Raw genomic sequence first — 22,371 nt, forward strand, 5'->3', positions numbered from 1 at the left:
CCCAGTACAGACCAAGGCAATGTTTAAGATGTGAGGAGACCCACTGGTTTGCCAACCAGTGGATTGTCACTTAATGAAAACATTCTTGGTTACAGCATCCACACTCTGGAATGCTGTCCCCTTGGGTAATTCATGAGATAAAGGCAGAAATTACCTTTAGACAGTCCTTAAAAAGACATGTTTACTATGATTGTTACTTTATATATGTAATATGCTGCTCAGTTTTGTTTATGATATGAAGTTACGTTTTCTTTTTATCCGGTTAAAGACATTTTATTGAATGCAGCTGTATTTTTATGTAAACTGCTTAGAGATTTTTATTATATTAAGCAGTATAAAAATTGAATAAACCAACACATAAAGTGATCATATTGATAGATTAGGCCATCCCCTCATTCCAGGTGGAGACCAGGACTTCAGCAGGACCTAATGGGGCAGGGAATCATCAAAAGATCTTATAAAATCATCTTATTAATTGATCTTCCACTCCTGTGCAGCTTATGCACAGCCGTAGAGTCAAACTGATTAAGCCAAATGAGACATTTCTAGCTCACCCATGGATCATCCATTCCCAAACTCTGTACAGAAAACCAGATTCAATGTGCGGCCTGCCACATGTGTTAGTCCTGACACTAATTGAGACAGGCTCATGGTTAACATGCCAACTATGAACTCCTGAACCAGTCCTGATTATTCTGGCACTGTTCACAAGGAGATGTGCACTTTCCTGTACATTCATTGCCTGTGACTGAAATAAGGGACTATATTTTAAAACATTTTCCCCCCCGTTTCAATTCTGGCTGAAACACATCAGAGACCTCTAGTGGTTAAATTTGTTAATGCACATCAGGAAAAACTAATTCATATTCTACCTTATGTAGTCAGAAGCAGACTTCTTGCTGTACAACTAATATTAACATGGGAGGATCATATTGTGGCCAAAAAACAAGCACAGGAGACTCTCCACTTTAGAAGCCCACCTTACAACTTGTGGAGGACAGACAGAATGATGGCAGGGGGGAAGAGCTAGTGCACTCATCCTCACGTGTTAACTATGTATCGGAACAAGTGATTCACTCTCACATATTCTAGCAAATGTGGCTGTTCTTATAGTTTTCAAAAAACATTTTTCTACCTCTAAGGAAATATGACCACAAGTTAGGCAAACAGCATCATCCTTTGTACGTAGTAAGGAGGCACTAGTCTCATAATTTACAGTGCAGATCTAAGCCTATTCAGAAAGATGTTCTGCTGAATTCAGTGGGTCTTACTCCCAGATACATGGGGTTAGGATTGCAGTGTTAATCACTATGTCATAAGATGTCCTTGATTCTGCCTCCTAAAACAGTCAAAATCAGGAAGAATCTGCATTTGTCAAAATTACATATGAGTTGTATAGGTAACATAAAGTAGGCCAATAATAATATAGAATTTACCTTTTATGCCTCCAAATGGCCCGTAAGTCATGTTGCAGGCTGTTCTCTGAAGATTGTGTTCATACATACGCTTTAGCTGATATTGGTTCCCATGGTCAATGTTTCCCAGGCTTCCTATTAAATTTAGAGAAGGTATCATATATGTAGGATTTTCCAATTCCTGTGTTAAGTATGTTGCCCGAGATATTGTGGTGATTATATTGCAATTGTAGACAAGCAATTGTAGACTATTGTTTTAATAATGATAATTATGTTAGGGTCAAGATTCCATTGAGTTATACCTTACACCGTAAAAAATAAAAAATGTCATACTTGGAGCATGCCAGAACGCTATACTTATTATTTGATTTATTATCAAATGTATATCCTTCCCTTGCTCCCAAAGGAGCCCAGGGTGGCAAACACAAACAATATAACAATTAAAATATATAAAAACAATTTCAATACAGATGCAGACTGGGAAAGGTATTTACTTAAAAGGCTTCTGGGACAAGGAACCTCTTCAGGAGATGCCAAAAAGACAGCTAAGACAGCACCTGTCTAATATTTAACAGGGTGGCATTTCAAAGAGTATATACATATCAAATGACCTAAGCAAAGTGAGATACATTTTCCTCACACAATATGTTAATTGCAATGCCAACATTTAAATGTTAAGGAATCTCTTTCTGTTCTTCTATCCTCATCGCCACATGTCCGTTACATTCTGTCAAGACAGGAGAGCACATCTGCTTACCAGCCATTTGGCATACCCATGGTGAAAATATAACATCAACATATATTATCACTGTACAATATTAATGCCAATTCATACTTAGTACTATATTCATTATTTTGGAACTCATCTTTCTGACGTGAATTTTTATTTTATTATAATTTTTATATATTGCGGCCTTCCACAAGACTAAGCTTTCTTGTTGGTGCTGCTGCTCTCGTGGTTAAGATAAATATTTGCTACTTATAGCAATGGCCTCTGCCAAATAAGGAAAGTAAACCTGGGAGCCTACAGAACTGCTAAAATACTGTCATTTACTAGTGGGTTAGTTGTTCATTTTAAAAGACTTGCATACTATTCATTGCCAAAGCTATTGCTCTGTTAAAAAAAACCAAAACGAACTAAGCGAATACATCCTCAAACTTTATTTCTCATTGCCAGGATTCCCCTATTATGTTCTCCAGTTATATTCTCTTTCAAGCCTTAAACCAAATTCCTTGGTGAGCTTGGTCCATCCTACTTATGGCCCTTTTCTAGGTTTTATACTTTTCATCGCTTAAGACATGCCTCTGGAAAACTGGTGTATAGGATCACTGGGCTGCTGTCAGAGCAAACTGTATTTGAATTGCTGGTTCTAAATGTGTTTTGATGTATTTTAACTATTGCTTTTAACTAGTTTGTTTTTATTACTTTGTATTTTATGGTGATGTTTTTAAATGTTGGAAGCCGCATTTAATTTAGTTACAGCTCTTTTTTTACATTTTTTTTTTTACATTGCAGACAAACTGGTAACTGAACTTTTACAATTCCAGAGTAAAATTTCCAGCAGGCTCTTATACACAAGTGAACTATATTAGTGTGATACACATTCTAAGGTGCCAACAAATGCAACAATGATCTACAGAAAGCTTTCCTTAATTCAGGCACAGACAGGGCCGTCTCAAGCAGGTCAGGCGCCCTGGCGCCGTGGCGCGGAGATTGCTCTGGCGCCTCCGCCCTAGTGGGCGGGCGCAGCGCGTAGTTCGGCTTCGCCGCGCATCGCCCGCCTGCCGGCCCGGCGCCCTACCACCCAGCGCCACCGAGACTACCCCTAGAGCCGGGCCTGGGCACAGATAAAGTAAGAGAAATATTTATTTAGAGGTAAGGTAAAGGTAAAGGGATCCCTGACCATTAGGTCCAGTCGTGACCGACTCTGGGGTTGCGGCACTCATCTTGCGTTATTGGCTGAGGGAGCTAGCGTACAGCTTCCAGGTCATGTGGCCAGCATGACAAAGCCGCTTCTGGCAAACCAGAGCAGCATATGGAAATACTGTTTACCTTTCCGCCAGAGCGGTACCTATTTATCTACTTGCACTTTGACGTGCTTTCGAACTGCTAGGTTGGCAGGAGCTGAGACCGAGTAATGGGAGCTCATCCTGTTGCAGGGATTCGAACCGCCAACCTTCTGATCAGCAAGCCCTAGGCTCTGTGGTTTAACCCACAGCGCCACCTGGAGTATTTAGAAGTAGTAGCATTTATTTGACATAAGTTACTTTTCAGTAACACAGAGACAAAGCACAATTCTTAAAGTGGGCAAGGACCAATCCCATACTATTCACCTTTTTATAATTTCAAAATTGACTTGGTATTAGCAGATTAGAACACTGTATGCAATTTTTTACTTGTGTGGAGAATAGGGAAAGAGAAAAAGTTGTCACCCTAATCTGAAGAGCCCTTTTTTACCTGAGACAGCATACACACACAATTTTTTAGGATGTAATACAGCCAGATGTAACAGTTCTATACCACTGCAAAGAAGAAAAAGAATAGAAAATATGAGTCAACCGCTAAGAAACGTACATTACTCTGAGGCTAATAAATTAGCAACAATTCTAGTAAAATTTGGTTAAGAACCTGTGCTATATAGCAGACATGAAAGAGTTTTCACACTCAATATTTTTGACATGTTTGTATTTGTATGTTTATGCCTGTCAAATTAGCAACTTTTAAAATATATATTGTCTTCACAAGTATTAGAAGTAAAATACTCACTTATCCTTTTATGATATGCATGCAAGACAGTGGCCTTTCTACAAGACGACAGAGGACACAAAGGACAGCTCTACAGTACAAGTACCCAGTTGTAGACAGCAATGGCAAACATGCAATATTCTTTGAAAAGATTGAAAAAAGAGAAAGCTTGATGGAAACTGGTCTATATTAATTACATTATGTTTCCTTGGGCACTTATTTATTATTGTCATCAATTATTTTAATATTTAAACTGCCCTCCAAATGAGGGCATCTGGATATTTTAAGTGTCATGGTTTTTCAGACAGCTGCCCTTCATCTAGATCCTGGTGTTCCAGTTGAAGTAGCTTCTGTATATTTGAACTACCACCACTGGGTTATCTGAGAACCATCTTGCGCCATAGAGGAGGATCTAGTTCTTTTTATAAAAAAAAGTTTTGTTTTTTGGTAGCCTGTCTTTGGTAGCCTTTTTGTAACAAAGCTATTTAAACTGCTTTATGAAGTTTGCCTCAAAAGTTGCATATACCATAATTAATTTAAAAAGTAACTATTACACATGATTCAGGTATAATGACCTTGAGGATCAAGAAAATGCCACAGGACAACTCCAAAAAACAAATGTGCCAGAATCCATATTTTGATTCTAGTATAATTGTTCCAATATAACCCCAAGGTACTTCATAAAATAAACCAGGTCAATCTTTAGAGAGTTAATTGACTCCAATGATAAACTCACTCAAAGTTTCCCAATTAATAAGATCATTAGTGGCAGCACTGACTGTTTACTTACGAAACAAATTTTCCTACTTCCACTTGAAGTATTGGCTCAGGTAACTGCACTTCCAAGAGCAAATCTTCAGCTTGCACAGCATCTCCAGGTTTTATAGGATGGGGGTTGTAGATTCTAAGGAACCCTGTATAACTTCCCACAATTATTTTATCTGTAAAACAAACATATCCAAATACTAAGTGAAGCTTACACAGCTGAAAATGTGGTGACACATTATTTCTACACAGGGTGGAGCTTTAACGTTGCAATGCAAAGTATGCTTCCTTGGGAATAAGCTCTACTGAAGTCTGTGGAACTTATTTCCATGTAAACATGACCAGCATCAAGTTGCATTTAGAGATCCAGAATTAAATCTCAATTCTAACCACTTCTCTTCAAAATTAAACCTTTTTAAACTTAGCAGAAAGTGTTTCCCACTAATATGCTTGGGATTGCAGCCTCTGTGTAGAGTTTCACAACAAATTTAGTCCACTTACCTTGTCCACTGCTGCTATTGTCAACATTTGCAACACATAAGCATCCTTGATCAAATTCTTCTTTGTTGCCCACCACTGTAGACCACCAGTCACGGGCTTTAAATAAAGACATTCTCCTTCAGCCCTAGTGAGAGGGGGGGAAACAAGGGGATGTAAAATCCACCTAATTTCACATTCCAGAGGGGCTTCAAAAGCAATTTGAGATACACTATGGATGAACTACTTTAAATTTTTAAAGATGATGCTGTTAAGGTGTTACACTCAATATGCCAGCAAGTTTGGAAAACTCAGCAGTGGCCAGAGGATAGGAGAAGATCAGTCTACATCACAATCCCAAAGAATGGCAGTGCCAAAGAATACTCCAACTACCACACAACTGCACTCATTTCACACGCTAGCAAGGTTATGCTTAAAATTCTACAAAGCAGGCTTAAGCAGTATGTGGACCAAGAACTCCCATAAGTGCAAGCTGGATTATGGAGAAAGCTAGAGAGTTCCAGAAAAACATCCATATCTGCTTCATTGACTACACAAAAGCATTTGACTGTGTCGACCACAGCAAACTGTGGCAAGTTCTTAAAGAAATGGGAGTGCCTCATCATCTCATCTGTCTCCTGAGAAATCTCTATGTGGGACAAGAAGCTACAGTTAGAACTAGACATGGAATAACTGACTGGTTCAAAATTGGGAAAGGAGTACGACAAGGCTGTATATTGTCTTCCTGCTTATTTAACTTATATCCAGAATTCATCATGCGAAAGGCTGGACTGGATGAATCCCAAACCGGAATTAAGATTGCCGGAAGAAATATCAACAACCTCAGATATGCTGATGACACAACCTTGATGGCAGAAAGTGAGGAGGAATTAAAGAACCTTTTAATGAGGGTGAAAGAGGAGAGTGCAAAATATGGTCTGAAGCTCAACATCAAAAAAACCAAGATCATGGCCACTGGTCCCATCACCTCCTGGCAAATAGAAGGGAAAGAAATGGAGGCAGTCAGAGATTTTACTTTCTTGGGTTCCATGATCACTGCAGATGGCGACAGCAATCATGAAATTAAAAGACGCCAGCTTCTTGGGAGAAAAGCAATGACAAACCTAGCCAGCATCTTAAAAAGCAGAGTCATCACCTTGCCGACAAAGGTCCGTATAGTTAAAGCTATGGTTTTCCCAGTAGTGATGTATGGAAGCGAGAGCTGGACCATAAAGAAGGCTGATCCCCAAAGAATTGATGCTTTTGAATTATGGTGCTGGAGGAGACTCTTGAGAGTCCCATGGACTGCAAGAAGATCAAACCTATCCACCCTGAAGGAAATCAGCCCTGAGTGCTCACTGGAAGGACAGATCCTGAAGCTGAGGCTCCAATACTTTGGTCACCTCATGAGAAGAGAAGGCTCCCTGGAAAAGACCCTGATGTTGGGAAAGTTGGAGGGCACAAGGAGAAGGGGACAACAGAGGATGAGATGGTTGGACAGTGTTCTCAAAGCCACGAACGTGAGTCTGACCAAACTGCAGGAGGCAGTGGAAGACAGGAGTGCCTGGCGTGCTCTGGTCCATGGGGTCACGAAGAGTCGGACACGACTAAACAACAACAACATGAATGCAGGCAGGTGGGTGGGAATTAGAAGCCTATGCGCATACATGGGGTGAAGGAATTATATATTATAAATGGCCACTCTGGAACAGGACTCAACATGGTATGAAGGGCTGCATTTGGAAAGGCAAATCAGCAACCTATTATCCAAAGGTGTGTGTTCTTCTCAAGCACAGAGCTATTTGGAGCTTAGCATATTTACACCAATGGCGCTATATAATAAATAATCGCCATTCACTCTATTCCCAGTGTTCAGGCTGTGAGTGCCATTGCATATGTAGCCAAAATAGTACATAAATGAAGTCACACATCCATGAGAGGGAGGAATCTGTAAGACTGGGAGAACCCCAATGTTTGCAGAAATACAAAAGATCTTTACGAGAAAAGATGGGGTGGAGACAAACCCACAGACAATCCAATGAGGACTGAGTGGGCTCAGTAGCCATGGAATGCTGACTGACTGTGAGTAGGAGTGGAGAGGGAGCATCATGGAGAAGGGCATGGCTGATGGAATGGTCCAGTGAACTGTAATACGCCACAGTGCAACATTTGTTACAAGTTTCACTTGTAATACAGAAACAAATGGCAAAGCAAGATTATAGGGCACAATCTTATCAATGGCACAATGGCAATGATGAAATAGGAATGAAGAGATAAACAGGCAGGCATTTAATCGCCTTGAATTGCCCTTATGACACAAGCTAAGGAACTGAATCCAGTCAGACACAAATAGGTTGCACTAATACCTGCCTGCAGTTAACTGGAACGCAGTAAAGGAAAAGAGGCTAGAGATTCAGTAATCCTTGCCTTAGCTTAGCAACACTAGGTTACACACATTAATGCAAGTATTTACAGCAATGCATGCTAAAAACACAATTTGCCAGCTTCTTCAATACTCTTATTGTGCATTGGAAAGACCTAAGGAGAGAGAAAATGTTGCATAAACATCTAAAGCACAATATACATCCCTAGGCAAATACTAACATATCACTTGTTTCAAAAGAATGCAAAAACCTTTTAGGAAATTGCTCAGTTTGCAGTTAATGTCCTGAACATTCTGAGTGAAACAGCAATGTCCACCATATACAGGTATTCCCTAGACCCTGGTGTTGTAGAAACAGTACACACAGGTATATCTTCTTTCCCATGCATAAGTTTTGTTGCTAATACACTTATTTATCACTGCAGCCCAGGCATTTTTACTGAGAATTCGCACCGAGTTCCATGGGACAGATCCGCAATAAAGTGTACAAAGAACCACAACCTTTAAGTGGCAGCCCTATGCGCTGTTACCGTACTTGTGAGCTCACCTGGGCACACTGAACGGGTTGCAAGGCTGCAGCCTTTATGCACACTTCCACCTTGGGAAGTGAGATTGGCGGCATCTCTGGAAAAAAAGTGCACAGGGCAAGGCTGTGCAATGTCTCCAACAGCAGATCTTCTACTTTGCACAGTACAAGACACGAGATCGTGCTCATTTTATTTACTGATTATTACTATTATTATTATTCATTGAATTTGTATACTGCCCTTCGTCTGAAGATCTCAGGGCTGGTTCACGGCATAAACATACAAGATAAAAACACAAAATACATAACAGTAACGAAAACACAACGCTCCTCCAAACACATTTGAAAGGATGTAGGGCGTTAACTTACCTGACGTTTCCCAGCATTTGGAAACCCTTTTCTTCTCCTCGCCTGTCAGGGGGACCGAGACAGGGCGCCGGCGTCCTTGTCACAAGCAACCTATCGCGGCGCTACCTTTGGGGCATGAGGATGCTAACGGGACCCATGAGGGAGATAAGCAAATAGAGAGAGAGATGGATAGGGGAGCGGGAGGGGGGATACACCAAGCAGAAGCTGTTATTACAAGGAAGAAATGGGGGGCGGGGTTCTGTTGGTATATGGGAAAGAACGCCTCAGGTATTCTCTAGCCAGCTCTGCCCGCCGCCATTTTTGCTCCCGTTGTCATAGCGCCTCAGCAACCAACGCCGGCCCCGCCCCCTCCTGCCGTCCGAGAAAGGCGCTGAGAGGAGAGAGCATAAACTGCACGGCGGCTGCGTAAAGCATGCTGGGGGATGTAGTCTCTGCGAGCCTTCGGCCGCCGGTTGGACTGTACTACCGGTATTAGGAGGAGAGGAAGCGCCCAGCGCCTGTCCCCCGTCCCGCTAGCGGCGTAAAAGGACCAACCTCCCTCCTCAACCTCCTCTCCTAATTGCCGGCGTTTTGTCTAGCGGAGGAGAGAGAAAAGAGGGCCACCACCCCCGTCCCGTAAGACGGAATGGTTTCTCCCTGATAGGGCCTCGTCGTCGCCCGCCTCAACTGTCAAGAGAGAGCTCGTGGGGCCAACGGCCGCTCATCTCGGCGGTTGGCGGTAGCGCACGCGCGCCCTCGCAGCCGACGGAGAGGGAGAGAGAGGAAGGCGACCGGCTGAGAGGAAGACCGGCGTGAGGCTGTGCGGGGCTCTTGCCCGCCTCCGGGACCTGAACGTAAGGCTTCTCCCTCGGTTTTCCCCTCACCCCGCGAGGCCGGAGCGTGGCGAGAGATTTCTGCCGCCATGGACAAGAGCGCCGTGGCCAGGATGGGAGCGGTGGCCAGCGCCAGCGTGTGCGCCCTAGTCGGCGGGGTGGTCCTGGCCCAGTACATCTTCACCATAAAGAAGAAGACGGGCAGGAAGACCAAGATTATAGAGATGGTAGGAGCGCGCTGCGGAGGCGCTGTTTACTCGGGGGTTAAGCCCCGCTGCGGCCGCAGCGCTTCGAGCGGTTGCTTTTCGTTTTTCGTTTTTTTGTTTTTTCCTTCTCGCAGTCAAGCGGTTTATAAGTTTTCTGAAATAAACATACAAATAAATGGTATCTTGTCCCACTCAATTCGGGGACACTTGCTTCTGGACTGACCATGCTTAGGCGTCAGTGCTGGCCACATGGAAATTAGTAGACCTTTCTGGGCCTGTATTATTATTATTATCCTTAACATTATTTATTAAATGTGCGTACCGCCCTTCACCCGAAGATTTCAGGGTGGTTCACAACAGAGAAATACAAAATGGGAATTCAAAATACATAGTAAAACAAAAACAAACCAATAACCCCCCCTTTTAAAAGCCACTGAATGATAGTGGTTCAAAAGTACCGGTATCTGTATATAACCTTTACAAGCGTTTATTTGGAAATAAGTTCCATGATCAGAGTTGGAGTTGCTTGTGAGCAAGTGTGCATAGGATCTGGCCGTAATCTTGTGCTCACTTTGTTAGGGAATGAGGTTTATTGAAGCTGGCAAGGCTTGCTTCTGAGCAAAGTTGGTGCGGCCCAGCGCTGTGCTGAATACAGTACTTCAAATGTACACCTTAATTGAAGGTTCATGGATTGCAGTCTCCGCCTAATGTGGATTGCCTTGGGAGTCTGCACATAAGACTTTCTAAGTATCCCATACTGAATTTGAGGGCAAAACATGTGCTTCCTTCACCCTGGTTTAATTCATCCACAGTTACGGTAATTCTGTCTTTGGGTTCATGACTGTGGAAAGCTCCACCTGTAAATTGGTATTGAAAGGACTGGCTGGTGGGGGACCCATGATTTTTTTAATACTCTAAAATCAGAAAGACATACATTTGCAGACTTGATGGGTGCTGGTATTTCTTTGAAGATTTGTGATGAGGAAGGAAGGAAAGACAGTTGTTGCAACCAAACTGCTGCTTAAAACCTACACTGGTTAGTACATCTTAATACAGTGGTACCTCGGGTTACAAATACCTCAGGTTACAAACACTTCGGGTTACAGACTCCGCTAACCTGGAAGTAGCACCTCGGGTTAGGAACTTTGCCCCAGGGTGAGATCAGAGAATGTGCAGCGGGAGGCCCCATTAGCTAAAGTGGTACCTCAAGTTAAGAACGGTTTCAGGTTAAGAACAGACCTCCGGAATGAATTACTTTCGTAACCAGAGGTACAACTGTATATCATTTAATCACAGTGCATGTTGAAGGAGGACAGAAGGGAGAAGTAAATTGGCCCAGTAACCCCAGGGAGAGCTCAGTGATGAGAAGTAACTGCGTGTCAAACCTTTGTAGCCAAAATGGCACCATCCTTGCAGGGGGAGGTATCAGCAGGCTCAGGGCAACCTGAGAGAGAAAAATGGGGGGGGGGGGAGCCGTATGAGAGCAGCAGAGCCTGCATGTAGGTGTAAACCACTAGTCAACTGTGGGGGTCAGAAAACCAGGGGGCATGAGGAATAGAGTAGGTTTTCCTGGAAGAAAGCAGTAGGTTTGCCTAGAGTAGGTTTGCCTGGAACCCTGAACAGCAACAGCACTCCACACTGCCAAATTTTACTGCATGTCCTTTTTGTATTCTCCAAATTCTATATTTGTAGGCTCCTCCTTGTTCTGTAATCTCTCCCCCAAACGTGAGCAGCCAATTTATGAGTGCCATCAAAGCTCTCAAACCTTCAGAGGGGTCTTGGGTGAGTCCATGACTCCGCTGCATTGCAGCCCAGAAAGTGTTCCCTGTCAGTTGCTGCTGTATGTCCTACACTGAGGCAATGCTTCATTTTCTAAATAGCTTTTCTTTCCAAATCTATGCTATTCCTTTTGCTTCTCTCCCCTCCCTTACTGCTCTCCGGCAAAAAGGAAAAGAAGCACCCACTCACCACTGAGAGACTCCAAGGAGACGAGGTTTAAGCTGTATCAAGCCTCTAACAAGACCTAACGCAGCCCGTCTCTGACAATATCACAAAATCCACAATTGTAGCCAAAATACAATTTGTGCATTCTATTCCATGATGTTGTTAGATAAGTATGCTGTTACCAGTTTGATTCTACAGAAGAAAATATAATTGCAGAAGTTGAAGCATCCACAGCATAGATTATAGCTTTTATTGGGTCTCCCTATTTAATTGTTCTACTTGCTCTGTGCCTCCTTGCTTTCATTATTATGCAAGCATCAGGTTACAAACGCTTCAGGTTACAAACTCCACTAACCCAGAAGTAGTTGCTCTGGGTTGCAAACTTTGCCCCAGAGTGAGAATGGAAATTGCACGCATGGTGGCAGCAGGAGGCCCCATTAGCGAAAGCGCACCTCAGGTTGAGATCGGTTTCGGGTTAAGAACAGACCTCCAGAACAAATTAAGTTACTAACCCATGGTACCACTGTACTCTCTTTGGTACTGTTAATTTAGGAACACCCACAGCCTTTTTCTGTGCTTGAATTGTGTATGTACTACTTAGTTTCTGAAGAGGCAAATTTCTACAGTGGTCAGAAATTGAATGATCAATAATGTATATATTACATTAGCTTATCTGTGTGTGCTTCTGAAGCTTGTTTGTTTTCCCATATTAGTAGACTAGTTCCTATAGTAACAGTGATGTTGTGATGGAACACAAAGAATACCATGCTGGCATAGGCATGGAACAAAGTCATAATGTTAGAAAAAGAACATAGACTTTCCTTAAAGGAATCACAATTGTGCACTGTTTCCTTAAACTTCACAATTCTTTGGGAAGTCAGTAAGTAGTAACACCACTATTTTCAGATTGATGAAATGAGGAATAACAGTAGGGTGACTTACAACTTAGTAATATTCATGATTATTTTAGTGGGCCTTACTTCTAACTATGACTCAGTTCAGACACCATGCCAAAGATTAGCTTGTGTTAACCATGATTTTGAACCCACACTATAGTTTAAGATTTTAGTAAAGGTAATGGACCCTACAGTTAAGTCCAGTCAAAGGCAACTATGGGGTTGCAGTGCTCATCTTGCTTTCAGGCCAAGGGAGCCGATGTTTGTCCACAGACAGCTTTCTGGGTCATGTGGCCAGCATGTCAAACCGCTTCTGGTGCAACGGAACACCATGACTGTTTCAGACATACGTACATTCAGATTGTGATTTGGAGCTGTTTTCATGTTCTGTCTGTTGGCACACCAAGTCTGGGTGCTCTGACCTCTGATGGTGTAGCAATGTCTGTAACTTTGTTTTGTCAATTCTGATGCCTCACTAGGCTACCTACCTGTAACCAGAACTATGGAAGGCACCACATTGAGCCGCATGAAATAGGTATCTGAAGAAGTGTGCATGCACACGAAAGCTCATACCAAAATAAAAACTTAGTTGGTCTTTAAGGTGCTACTGAAGGAATTTTTTTATTTTACTTCGATCCAGACCAACACGGCTACCTACCTGTAACTAGGCCATATATGTTTCTTAACCTTTCTCCATGTTTGGACAGCACGCTAAAACATAGTTTAGTGTAATGTGAATGAGCTAGGGTGAGTCTTGGTTCATGTGTCCCTCTCAGAAGGGAGAACTTCAGAAGTTTTTAGTTAACCACAATTTGTCATATAATCTGGACCAACAAACCTTCAGTTATGTAAACTTTTGTTTGTGTGAAACAAGCCAACTTTAACCATAGTTCAACATAATCCACGGTTTACAGTTACCTGAAACTCTAAATTCTGACTAATGAGAAAGAGAAGTAAAGTTTTTGAATTCCTCATGGCAGCCCTGAAACGAGAAGGGGAAGCATATGAGCCCACACCTCAACTAGGTTCATTGGCAACATGCTTAAACCAGGGGTAGGAGACATTTTTCAGCCTGAGAACCACATTTTGTCATGGACAACCTTCCAGGGTAGTGTGTCAGTGTGGGTGGAGGCCATAGGCAAAACGTGGGTAAGACAATGATGTGACTCTTTGTATGGTAAGCTGCATTCATGCACACCTGCATCCTGGCAAGCAAGAGGAATTATTGCAGGTCAAGGACACATTCCAGCTATGCAAGGGTGTGAAGTGGGGTCAGGGAGGGGTATGGGGTGAGTCTTCAGGTCATTTGGCCCCCAATTCCAAAGGTTTCCTACTCCTGCAGTAAACCTTTGTTTAGCATAACATCCAGACATAACCATTGTTTGGTGTGATTAGGATTACATATAACAGCTGAACAAGGGTTTGGAAGAAGTAAATGCTGCCATATTATGAAGCCAGAATAGGATAATTTTTATTAGTGCTGAAGGACTTCCATGCCTAGAGATTGTGACTGCAGACTGTTTTGATAAACAAGCACAACTCTTACTCTGTGGACTGAACACCATTGCCTCAAATTATGTTTATTTTAAATGGAGAAAAAGCAAGACTCAAATCAGGCCAATAGCTTTAGTTTCAAACTACAGTATATATACTTATGCAAGTTCCTATGGGCAGTGCATCCATTAATATTTATAAAGGGCCTATATCTATTATACTAATGGCAAGTTATGAAGCAAATAAAGCTATAAAACAACAACAAACAGTAGCATTAATATACCGGTAGTATTTAAACTCGGCCCTTGTGCAGCGGAGGTGGAGGGTGCAGATGAGGTCACAAAGGCAGGCTACAGTCAGTAAAACCATTTCATTCAGTTTCAGTTGAACATTAATATTTGTTCCTTTCTGTGGAAAACTCTATGGCTAAAAGTGACCAAACAGAGAATAATATCAAAATGTATAAACCCACTGAAATCCATACTAACTTATGAAAACAGTTAATAGAATTACAGCATTTCAACAATTTAGCAAAATATCAGCATAACATTGTTGAAAAGAATATTTTTGGATTTGTTAAACATAAAGCCAGATAAGTTAACAAACTGCAGATAAATGAGGAGGGTTGGTCTGTTTGCTTTTTTGAGGTTTGGGGAGTGTTTTCTGACCTGTTTTGGCCTATTGGTGCAAGGAGGCTTCTGTGGCTGGTCTCTCTGCAGTTTCCTCCCTTGTCCAGAGTTAAGTGATAATGCACATGCTAAATTCCTTAAGTTTCTAATCCCAGGCTCACTGCATGTTTAAATGCAGAAATATATTTCCTAAAGAATACTGCATCTAGTTTTATAGATCAGTACTTGGAGTCTACCTGTAAACAAATGAGCAACCAGTGCAGTTGAGTGAGCACATGCACTCCCTAGATTTGTTCCTTGCCAAAAATGAGCAGCAGAATTCTGAGTTGGCAGAATTTGCAAGGAAGGAAGTCTTTATAATAGCCCATGTTCACAATATTGTATGCCAGTGACAGGGAGCCTTCATAGAATCATAGAATGGTAGTTGGAAGGGACCCCAAGGGCCGTCTAGTCCAACTCCCTGCAATGCAGGAATCTCAACAAAAGCATCTATGACAGATGGCCATTCAACCTCTGCTTAAAAACTGCTCTTACTGTCAGAAAGTTCTTTCTGCTGGAGGCAGCAGCGCCACCGCTGCCAGGCCCACGCGCCTCTTTTCCCCAGCTTGGGCTGGCAGCGGCTTTGCCGTGCAGAACTGCTCTTCATGCCATGGCCAGCCCAAGCTGGGGGGAAAGGCATGCAGGCCTGGCAGCGATGCTGGTGGCGGGCTGGCAGCAGAGGCAGGACCACAGCTCCTACCTGATCTTCGCTCCAGACCTCGCAGTCGCTGCAGCACTTCTGCTTCTGGGGCACAACACCCGCCCAATCATGCACATGCCCCTCAATCAATCAAACCAATAAAAAATAACACACACACCCAACCCAGACATTTCATATGAAATGTAAAAATCCGCCCAAATGGGCATGTTGCCCCCCCCCAAAAGAGGACAAGTCCGGGAACACCTGGGCATATGGCAACCCCACTATAGCTGGCTATTCATTATTTCTTTGCTTAAACTTTCTGCTCTTTGGAGTTTTAACCCAAATAATGTTCTGTTGGATGTTTTTCCGATTAGCATAGGAAAAGGAAAGCCTGGACATAACAGAATTGTTTGTTCTTTTCTTAAATAAGTACAAGGTCCAATTATGGTTCTTTGTGCAGGATTTAACTTACCACCATTAAAGGAAGAATTGGGCCTATTTTTGTTTTATTTTTAGAAATAGAATTTAACCCAGTAAATTTTTAACTTCCTGTTCGTTTTGAAATAATACAGGTTCTGGAAACTCCGCCCTTAAATTCATTCCTGGTAAGAAATGTAGGAGTGCAGCTTTAGAAAGCCTTGGAATAAAATTGCTGTAGGAGGCCTAATGACACCCTTTGCCCTGTCCTAGTTTCTCTGTAAACTGATTCTTCCTAGCGTCTTGATAGTTATCACAAATGTGCTGACTGATAGCTGACTGATAGTTGCAATTTGAGTCACAAGTGAGAAAGGTCATTTTGTTGGATGAATGTAGATCCTAGTATCCCAGCACTTATTCCCATGCTTGCTGACTTTTGCAGCTGTAGTCATTTGCAGTGTTACTGGAGCTATGGGCATGAAAAACTCATTAGTTGTGTTTAACTTGCATTTTGAAATGATTTTGTGTTTAATTGGCTCTGAAGCTTTTACACAGAACTGATTTCTTTTTAGGAAATATAACTTTCATGTTCATTTTTCTTGTTTCATAACAGTTCAGTGTTATCCCAAAGATAATATGCATTATTTTTATAATATGAAAACTAAATGGGATAAGCAAATTGTGTATGTGTGCGTTTACTTACACACGCACACACAAACACACACACAAACACACACACAATAATTCCGTCCAAACATTTCACTTCAGTTATTCTTGGAATAATATATTCTAGGCAAAATTTTGTTTGTTTTGATCTAGGGTTGTTTTGGGTTGATATCAAGCGGTAGTCTTCAATGTACACATATTGAAATAATGAGCAATTAAGCAGAGAGTTAACAAAATTTGTATTCCACTCAATTGTAAGAAAATCTCTAAGCTTTTTACAAAAATAATACATGAATTTGAATATAAATTGCTATTTTGTTTGATACTGAACATATTTTATAAGTTTTGAGATTTAGATTTTTGCTGAAGCACTTTGGCCTTGATCTTGCCAGTTCCTTTCACAAAGTCCATTGAGTTCAATGTTTACTTTGAGTATAACATAGTTTTATATCACCCTTCGAGTTTTGTTTATGGTCCTTACAAAGTATCCTTACTCCTGTAATATTTTTTTTTCATGATCTTGTGGTTGCTGTCCAAGGTAGAGCATGTGTTTAGAGTGTCTTCATATTTTCTTCGCCAAATAAAATAACTAGGATAAATTGAAAAGTGCCATCAAAACTGTGATGGAGTCAATTTCCAGTCTAGTTTTGCAGATTTTAAAACGTGTGTGTGCATGCTTGTGCATATACATCCTTGATCTTGTTGTTGCAGGCATTGTATAAGAGCAGGTAAAGGACCCCTGGATGGTTAAGTCCAGTCAAAGGTGACTGGGGTTGCGGCGCTCATCTCACTTACAGCCCGAGAGAGCCGGCTTTTGAATACAGACAGCTTTCTGGGTCATGTGGCCAGCATGACTAAACCGCTTCTGGCACAATGGAATACCGTGATGGAAACCAGAACGCATGGAAACGCTGTTTACCTTCCCGCCACAGTGGTACCTATTTATCTACTGCACTGGTGGGCTTTCAAACTGCTAGGTTGGCAGGAGGGTAGCTGTAGAAATGCCTACACTCATCAGGAAGAGGAGGTGAGAAGCAATGGCAGCAGCAGAACAGCAGCAAAAGCGAAAAAGAGTCTTTCCCCCTTTGTTCCACGCCACCACAGTTTCTTGACTTCCTTTTCTTGGGCCATGTAGAAGGGCCTTTCTATCAAAGCCTGCATGGAATACTAAGGGGAGAAATCATAGTTAAAATAAAACATTCTATAGCTGTTACAACCCACTTCATCAAATCTAAGCAAATCAGGTGTTTTCAGTTCCTCTGAATATCCGTGGTTAAATACAGTTATTCTTCAGTATCCTTCTTTTGATTAATTATCTTATTCATTAGCTGTTCTACCTTGTTAATTTCATTCTTTATTCAATAACTTGTTGATAAAGTGAGATCATTCCACATAGCTGATGTCTTTCTTGCCTCTAGTGTACCAGAGTATTGGTTGTCATGGTTATTATCTATAGGTTTCTTTGCGTTCACTTAGTGTACCAAGCTACTGGTTCAAAAAAAAAAAAATCTCTACTGGAAAGGGGTTAGCTAAAGTTCACACACTAATGCTAGTTAAAAAATTGATTTAGACAAAAAAATAAAAGGAGAAATTTCTCCTTCATTACCATTTCATTTAGGTTTAACCACCTTCATTTAGGTTTAACCCCAACAAGTGCTGTCTGTGTGTGCATTGGACAAGCCAGTCAAGCAAAAATGGTGAGTCCCCTCTTCAGGTCCTCCCCCCAGCCAGAGGATTTAGGCTTGTGTTGTTGATTTGTATTCTGGCCATGTGGTGCTGATTTTGAATGTCATTTCAAATCACAATAAAAATATATATCCATGATAAAGTGAGCGCTGTTGATGTATTTCAGCTTTGCCAGTACCAACATGGACTAGAGGGCCAGGGAAGGGTTGTTACTGACACCTCCTTCACTAGGGACCAGTTTGAATGTGAGCTGGGTTTGAGTGTTTGTATTTGGTGTTGGGCCAGAGAGACATATAAGAATTCTGTTGGTGTTCTAGTGACCCCACTGCCCATCAGTTTCCTTTCCTGGACAGGATGAGCTGGTCTCAGACATTGTGTTGGAAACCCCCAGGACATTTCGCTGGGACAATACTTACACCTGGGCCACTTTAGGGTGATCTGCTTGGAACTTCATGGCTGCTGTGACAATCATAGAGCTCTTTCAATGCCACTAGACCAAAACATATTGTCGGACAAACTCTTGACCTAGTATTTTTGACTGAATAGCGGGTTTGATGTCTGAAATGGTAGGGGTTCTATAAACCTGTCATGACAACTAGACTAATTCCTTAGAAATTTGGATTGACAATAGCTTCCCCCCTCTGCAGAGGTGATGGACCATTAAGTTGGTCTGCCACCAGATATTTATGGAATGTGATGGATTCCTGGACATTTTGGAATTTTCCTGTTGACATGGCTGCTGGTCTGACAATGGTATGGTGAGATGGAAAGCCTGTTGACATCATCTCTCTCAGGCACCTTCCCCTGCCTAGCTAACTTTGTGGTTTAATAGAGGACTGTGGGCAATAAAACAAGTAGGTGGTAAGTCTCATAGCAACTACTACTGTCGACATGTAAGAGCATGTTGTTGTTGTTTAGTCGTTTAGTCGTGTCCGACTCTTCGTGACCCCATGGACCAGAGCATGCCAGGCACTCCTGTCTTCCACTGCCTCCCACAGTTTGGTCAGACTCATGTTGGTGGCTTCGAGAACACTGTCCAGCCATTTCGTCCTCTTCTCCTTGTGCCCTCCATCTTACCCAACATCAGGGTCTTTTCCAGGGAGTCTTATCTTCTCATGAGGTGGCCAAAGTATTGGAGCCTCAGCTTCAGGATCTGTCCTTCCAGTGAGCACTCAGGGCTGATTTCCTTCAGGATGAATAGGTTTGATCTTCTTGCAGTCCATGGGACTCTCAAGAGCAGGCATCCCCACTTCAGCCCACCAGATGTTTTGGACTATAATTCCCATCTTCCCCAACCACTGGTCCTGTTAGCTAGGTATCATGGGAGTTGTAGGCCAAAACATCTGGAATGCTGCAGTTTGGGGATGCCTGTTCAAATAGAAGGTTTTTCTTGTTCCTGGGGAGGATATGCTGGAACCTTTGAAGACCTCCTGCAAAACAATTGCTAGGCACTTTGAGCATAAAATTGCTCATATTTACTCTGACTTAGACACTTGCTTTGATGCAGTTGTAGAAGTGACCAGAGCACTATCTGGTCCAGTTTTAAAGGATCTGTTTCCATTGTTGCAGGCTTAGGATATAGACAAGGTGGTTGGAAAAATGCGCCTATCTTGGCTTCTTGCTTCAAGCCAAAGAGGATTGCCTAGGTGGGTCCACAAGGTGACAAATATTTCAGTGACAGAGGTGCTGTGATGAAGCCTGAAGTGCAGCAGGGTAGAAGATACTGAAGATGCCTAGGCAAGGCAGACAGCCAAACTCCTAATACTACACCAGATCTGGTCAACTCAGTGGCGTTATATTGCTTGCCACTTCAGGTGCTGATGCTTGCACACCAAGGTTCATTTGCTGTGCTTAAATAGGGCTTTCCAGCCTGAGTGCACACAGTGCCAAATAGGTCACCATGAGGTTTCTGGTTGAAGCCTTGACAAAAAATTTGATATAGCTTTCCATATATATTGCATCATAATAAATATTATTCTGCAGATTTGTGGATCTGTATGGTTCTGAAATTATTTGATATATAGTAGAGGCAGAGTCTTTGTTAAAGTCTCACAACCTGGTTTAAAGCGGTTTTAATGGTGGTCAGCTTTAGTAAAAATTACTTCATAATAACAACAGACTTTCAAATAAGGGGTGTGATGGGTTGCTGTAGGTTTTTCCAGTAACTTTGCCTTGCTGTGGAAAATGTTCAAATGGAAAGTCCTAGTATTATCTCTTATTGGCCATATAGATCTAGCCAAGAAACAGTAACTTCTTAAGCATTTACTGTAAACCTTTATCCTCAATCTATTCTGACCTCAGTTTCTAAAGTATTCACTTTTCCCTATTCGGTGTGTGGCATTGAGGCATATTTTTCCATCACAGTTTTAGTATGTTGTGCTGATACAATTGTAAACTCCATTATGCTGTGGAATCCTTTTGTGCCTGTTCAGCTTTATGTCATGTAGTTTTATTATTCCTTACAGCTGACTCAGCCTTAATTTGACACTCTTCAAAAACTTTAATAAGTGTTACTTTAAGGAAGGTAATATGTACACAATGTTAGACATCTTACAGGCTGTACTGTGTATGGATGTCTGTTAAAACCTTGCCATGAGCAAGCTGCATTCTTTTCAGAAGAACCTCTGTGCCATGTTTCAGCTAGCATTCCTACAGATATATTATAAAACCAGTATACTTCTCAAGTATTCCTTTTGTCAGGGACAACCCTGATTTGATCCTTATGTCTCTGCCTCTCATTATTCTTGGAGCAGACAGTTGAACAGCTGTAGACTTTAATATTGAAAAAGACACTGGCTTTGTAGAATGTATTGCTTCATTTTGTTCTTGATAGAAAATCTGATTCCACACTTTGGGGAATTTTTCCTCCTTCATTGTGGCAGAAATACTAATAATAGTATATGGGCAAATCCCCATACAAAAATAGTTTAACTGTATTTGAGAATAAATATTCTATTTAAATAAGATAACAATTAAAATAATTTGGTCAGCTTTAATTCAGTTAACAAGTTGTACATATTCAATATTGCCTTTAAAAACAGTAGAAAAATCACGAGATATAGTGACAATGAATACAGAACAATAGGTTGACATGGTGCTTCTCAATTTACAGTTATAGCATACTTGATTACAGAGGTGGACTCTTCTGCTTTTATTAGAAAAGGCATAATTAACACCCCTATTATAGAATAATAATAATAATAATAATAATAATAATAATAATAATAATAATTATACCCCACCCATCTATCTGGGTTTCCCCAGCCACTCAGGGCAGCTTACAACAGAATATTAAAATACAAAAATCTATTCAAACTTCACATCATGAGGAACAGTTTTTTTACATATTTTATGCTGCCTTTGACCACACAATTAAAAATGAACTAATTCCTATTTAGTTCTAGTAGGTGGAGGGCACTGTCAGTATCCCAGGTCATGTAGGAAATATTTGACATAAGAATACAGGAACTTTGCACTGTTGCTGTCAAAACTCAGGCTACCTTTTTATTTTTATAATATAAAATATTTACAATGAGGAGGTGGTCCTCTAATGCTAGTGTTCTTCAACCTTGGGTCCCTAAGCAATGTTGGACCACAAACTCATGTCATCTCTGAGAGCAGTTGTAATCCAACAACATCTGGAGAACATTGCTCTAACCCTAGAAATCTTCCCATTTGTTTTGTATCTGTCGAAAACCAATTAGGCCTTCTTCTGTCTTCCATGTTCAGACCAAGCAACCTTCTTGACTTCTGCCTCATGACTCCAATTAAAACATCTAGACGTATGTATCATAATTTACCTCATCTGTGAATGCTCTGGGTGACTTAGGCATCATAAGACAGAAATATTGTTTACTCCAGTAAGTCTCAGCAGCATGTTGACATGGCTTGAGTTCTTTAAAATAATAAAATAGGATTTGGTTTCCACATAAGCATGTTGCTCTTGTTACAGCAGTCCTAATTTGCCTGCTGGTCAGTCAGAACTACCTGACTGTTGAGGTTCTGGGGTTCTGTTGTTGCTTTCCCATCTGATCATCTGTAAAACTGGCAGGCTGGATTGTTATGCCGTGCCTTCCTAATGTACGTCACAGGGCTCGGGTTTTTTGCTCAGGGATTAGTCAGGCTGCTTTTGGAAACGCCCTCAGCTGTACCTTGTGCTGCTATATTAGTGTTTAGTTAGCTGGAAGAATTTTCTTTTGGCTGCTGCAGCTGCCTCAGCAAGCTCCACCGGTAAGTTGTAAACAGAGCTTTGGCTTTT

General features: G+C 41.6%; 2 protein-coding genes across 7 annotated transcripts in view; one reads left to right on the forward strand and one right to left on the reverse strand.

Moving 5' to 3' along the window:
• BBS9 (Bardet-Biedl syndrome 9) overlaps positions 1–9,006 on the reverse strand; it is a 225,092-nt gene extending 216,086 nt beyond the window's left edge. The window contains exons 1-5 of one of the 2 annotated variants that reach the window (XM_060280578.1): positions 8,682–9,006; positions 5,428–5,551; positions 4,952–5,102; positions 3,874–3,938; positions 1,437–1,550 (exon numbers count right to left, since the gene is read on the reverse strand). In XM_060280578.1, coding sequence (XP_060136561.1) covers positions 1,437–1,550; positions 3,874–3,938; positions 4,952–5,102; positions 5,428–5,539 — 442 coding nt within the window. In that variant the 5' untranslated portion in view covers positions 5,540–5,551; positions 8,682–9,006. The remainder of the gene's footprint in view (positions 1–1,436; positions 1,551–3,873; positions 3,939–4,951; positions 5,103–5,427; positions 5,552–8,681) is intronic. The other variant, XM_035130062.2, reaches the window with a different exon arrangement.
• A 155-nt stretch (positions 9,007–9,161) lies between these two features.
• Positions 9,162–22,371, forward strand: part of NT5C3A (5'-nucleotidase, cytosolic IIIA) — a 29,732-nt gene continuing 16,522 nt past the window's right edge. Inside the window, exon 1 of one of the 5 annotated variants that reach the window (XM_060280584.1) lies at positions 9,162–9,514. Coding sequence is in view for 2 of the 5 variants with exons in the window: in XM_060280580.1 (XP_060136563.1) it covers positions 21,664–21,895 (232 nt within the window). In the remaining 3 variants the exon portion in view is untranslated. The other 4 variants (XM_060280581.1, XM_060280583.1, XM_060280580.1 and 1 more) reach the window with 4 other exon arrangements.

This window comes from Zootoca vivipara, chromosome 12, assembly GCF_963506605.1.
Source record: "Zootoca vivipara chromosome 12, rZooViv1.1, whole genome shotgun sequence".
Classification (NCBI taxonomy): Eukaryota; Metazoa; Chordata; class Lepidosauria; order Squamata; family Lacertidae; genus Zootoca; species Zootoca vivipara.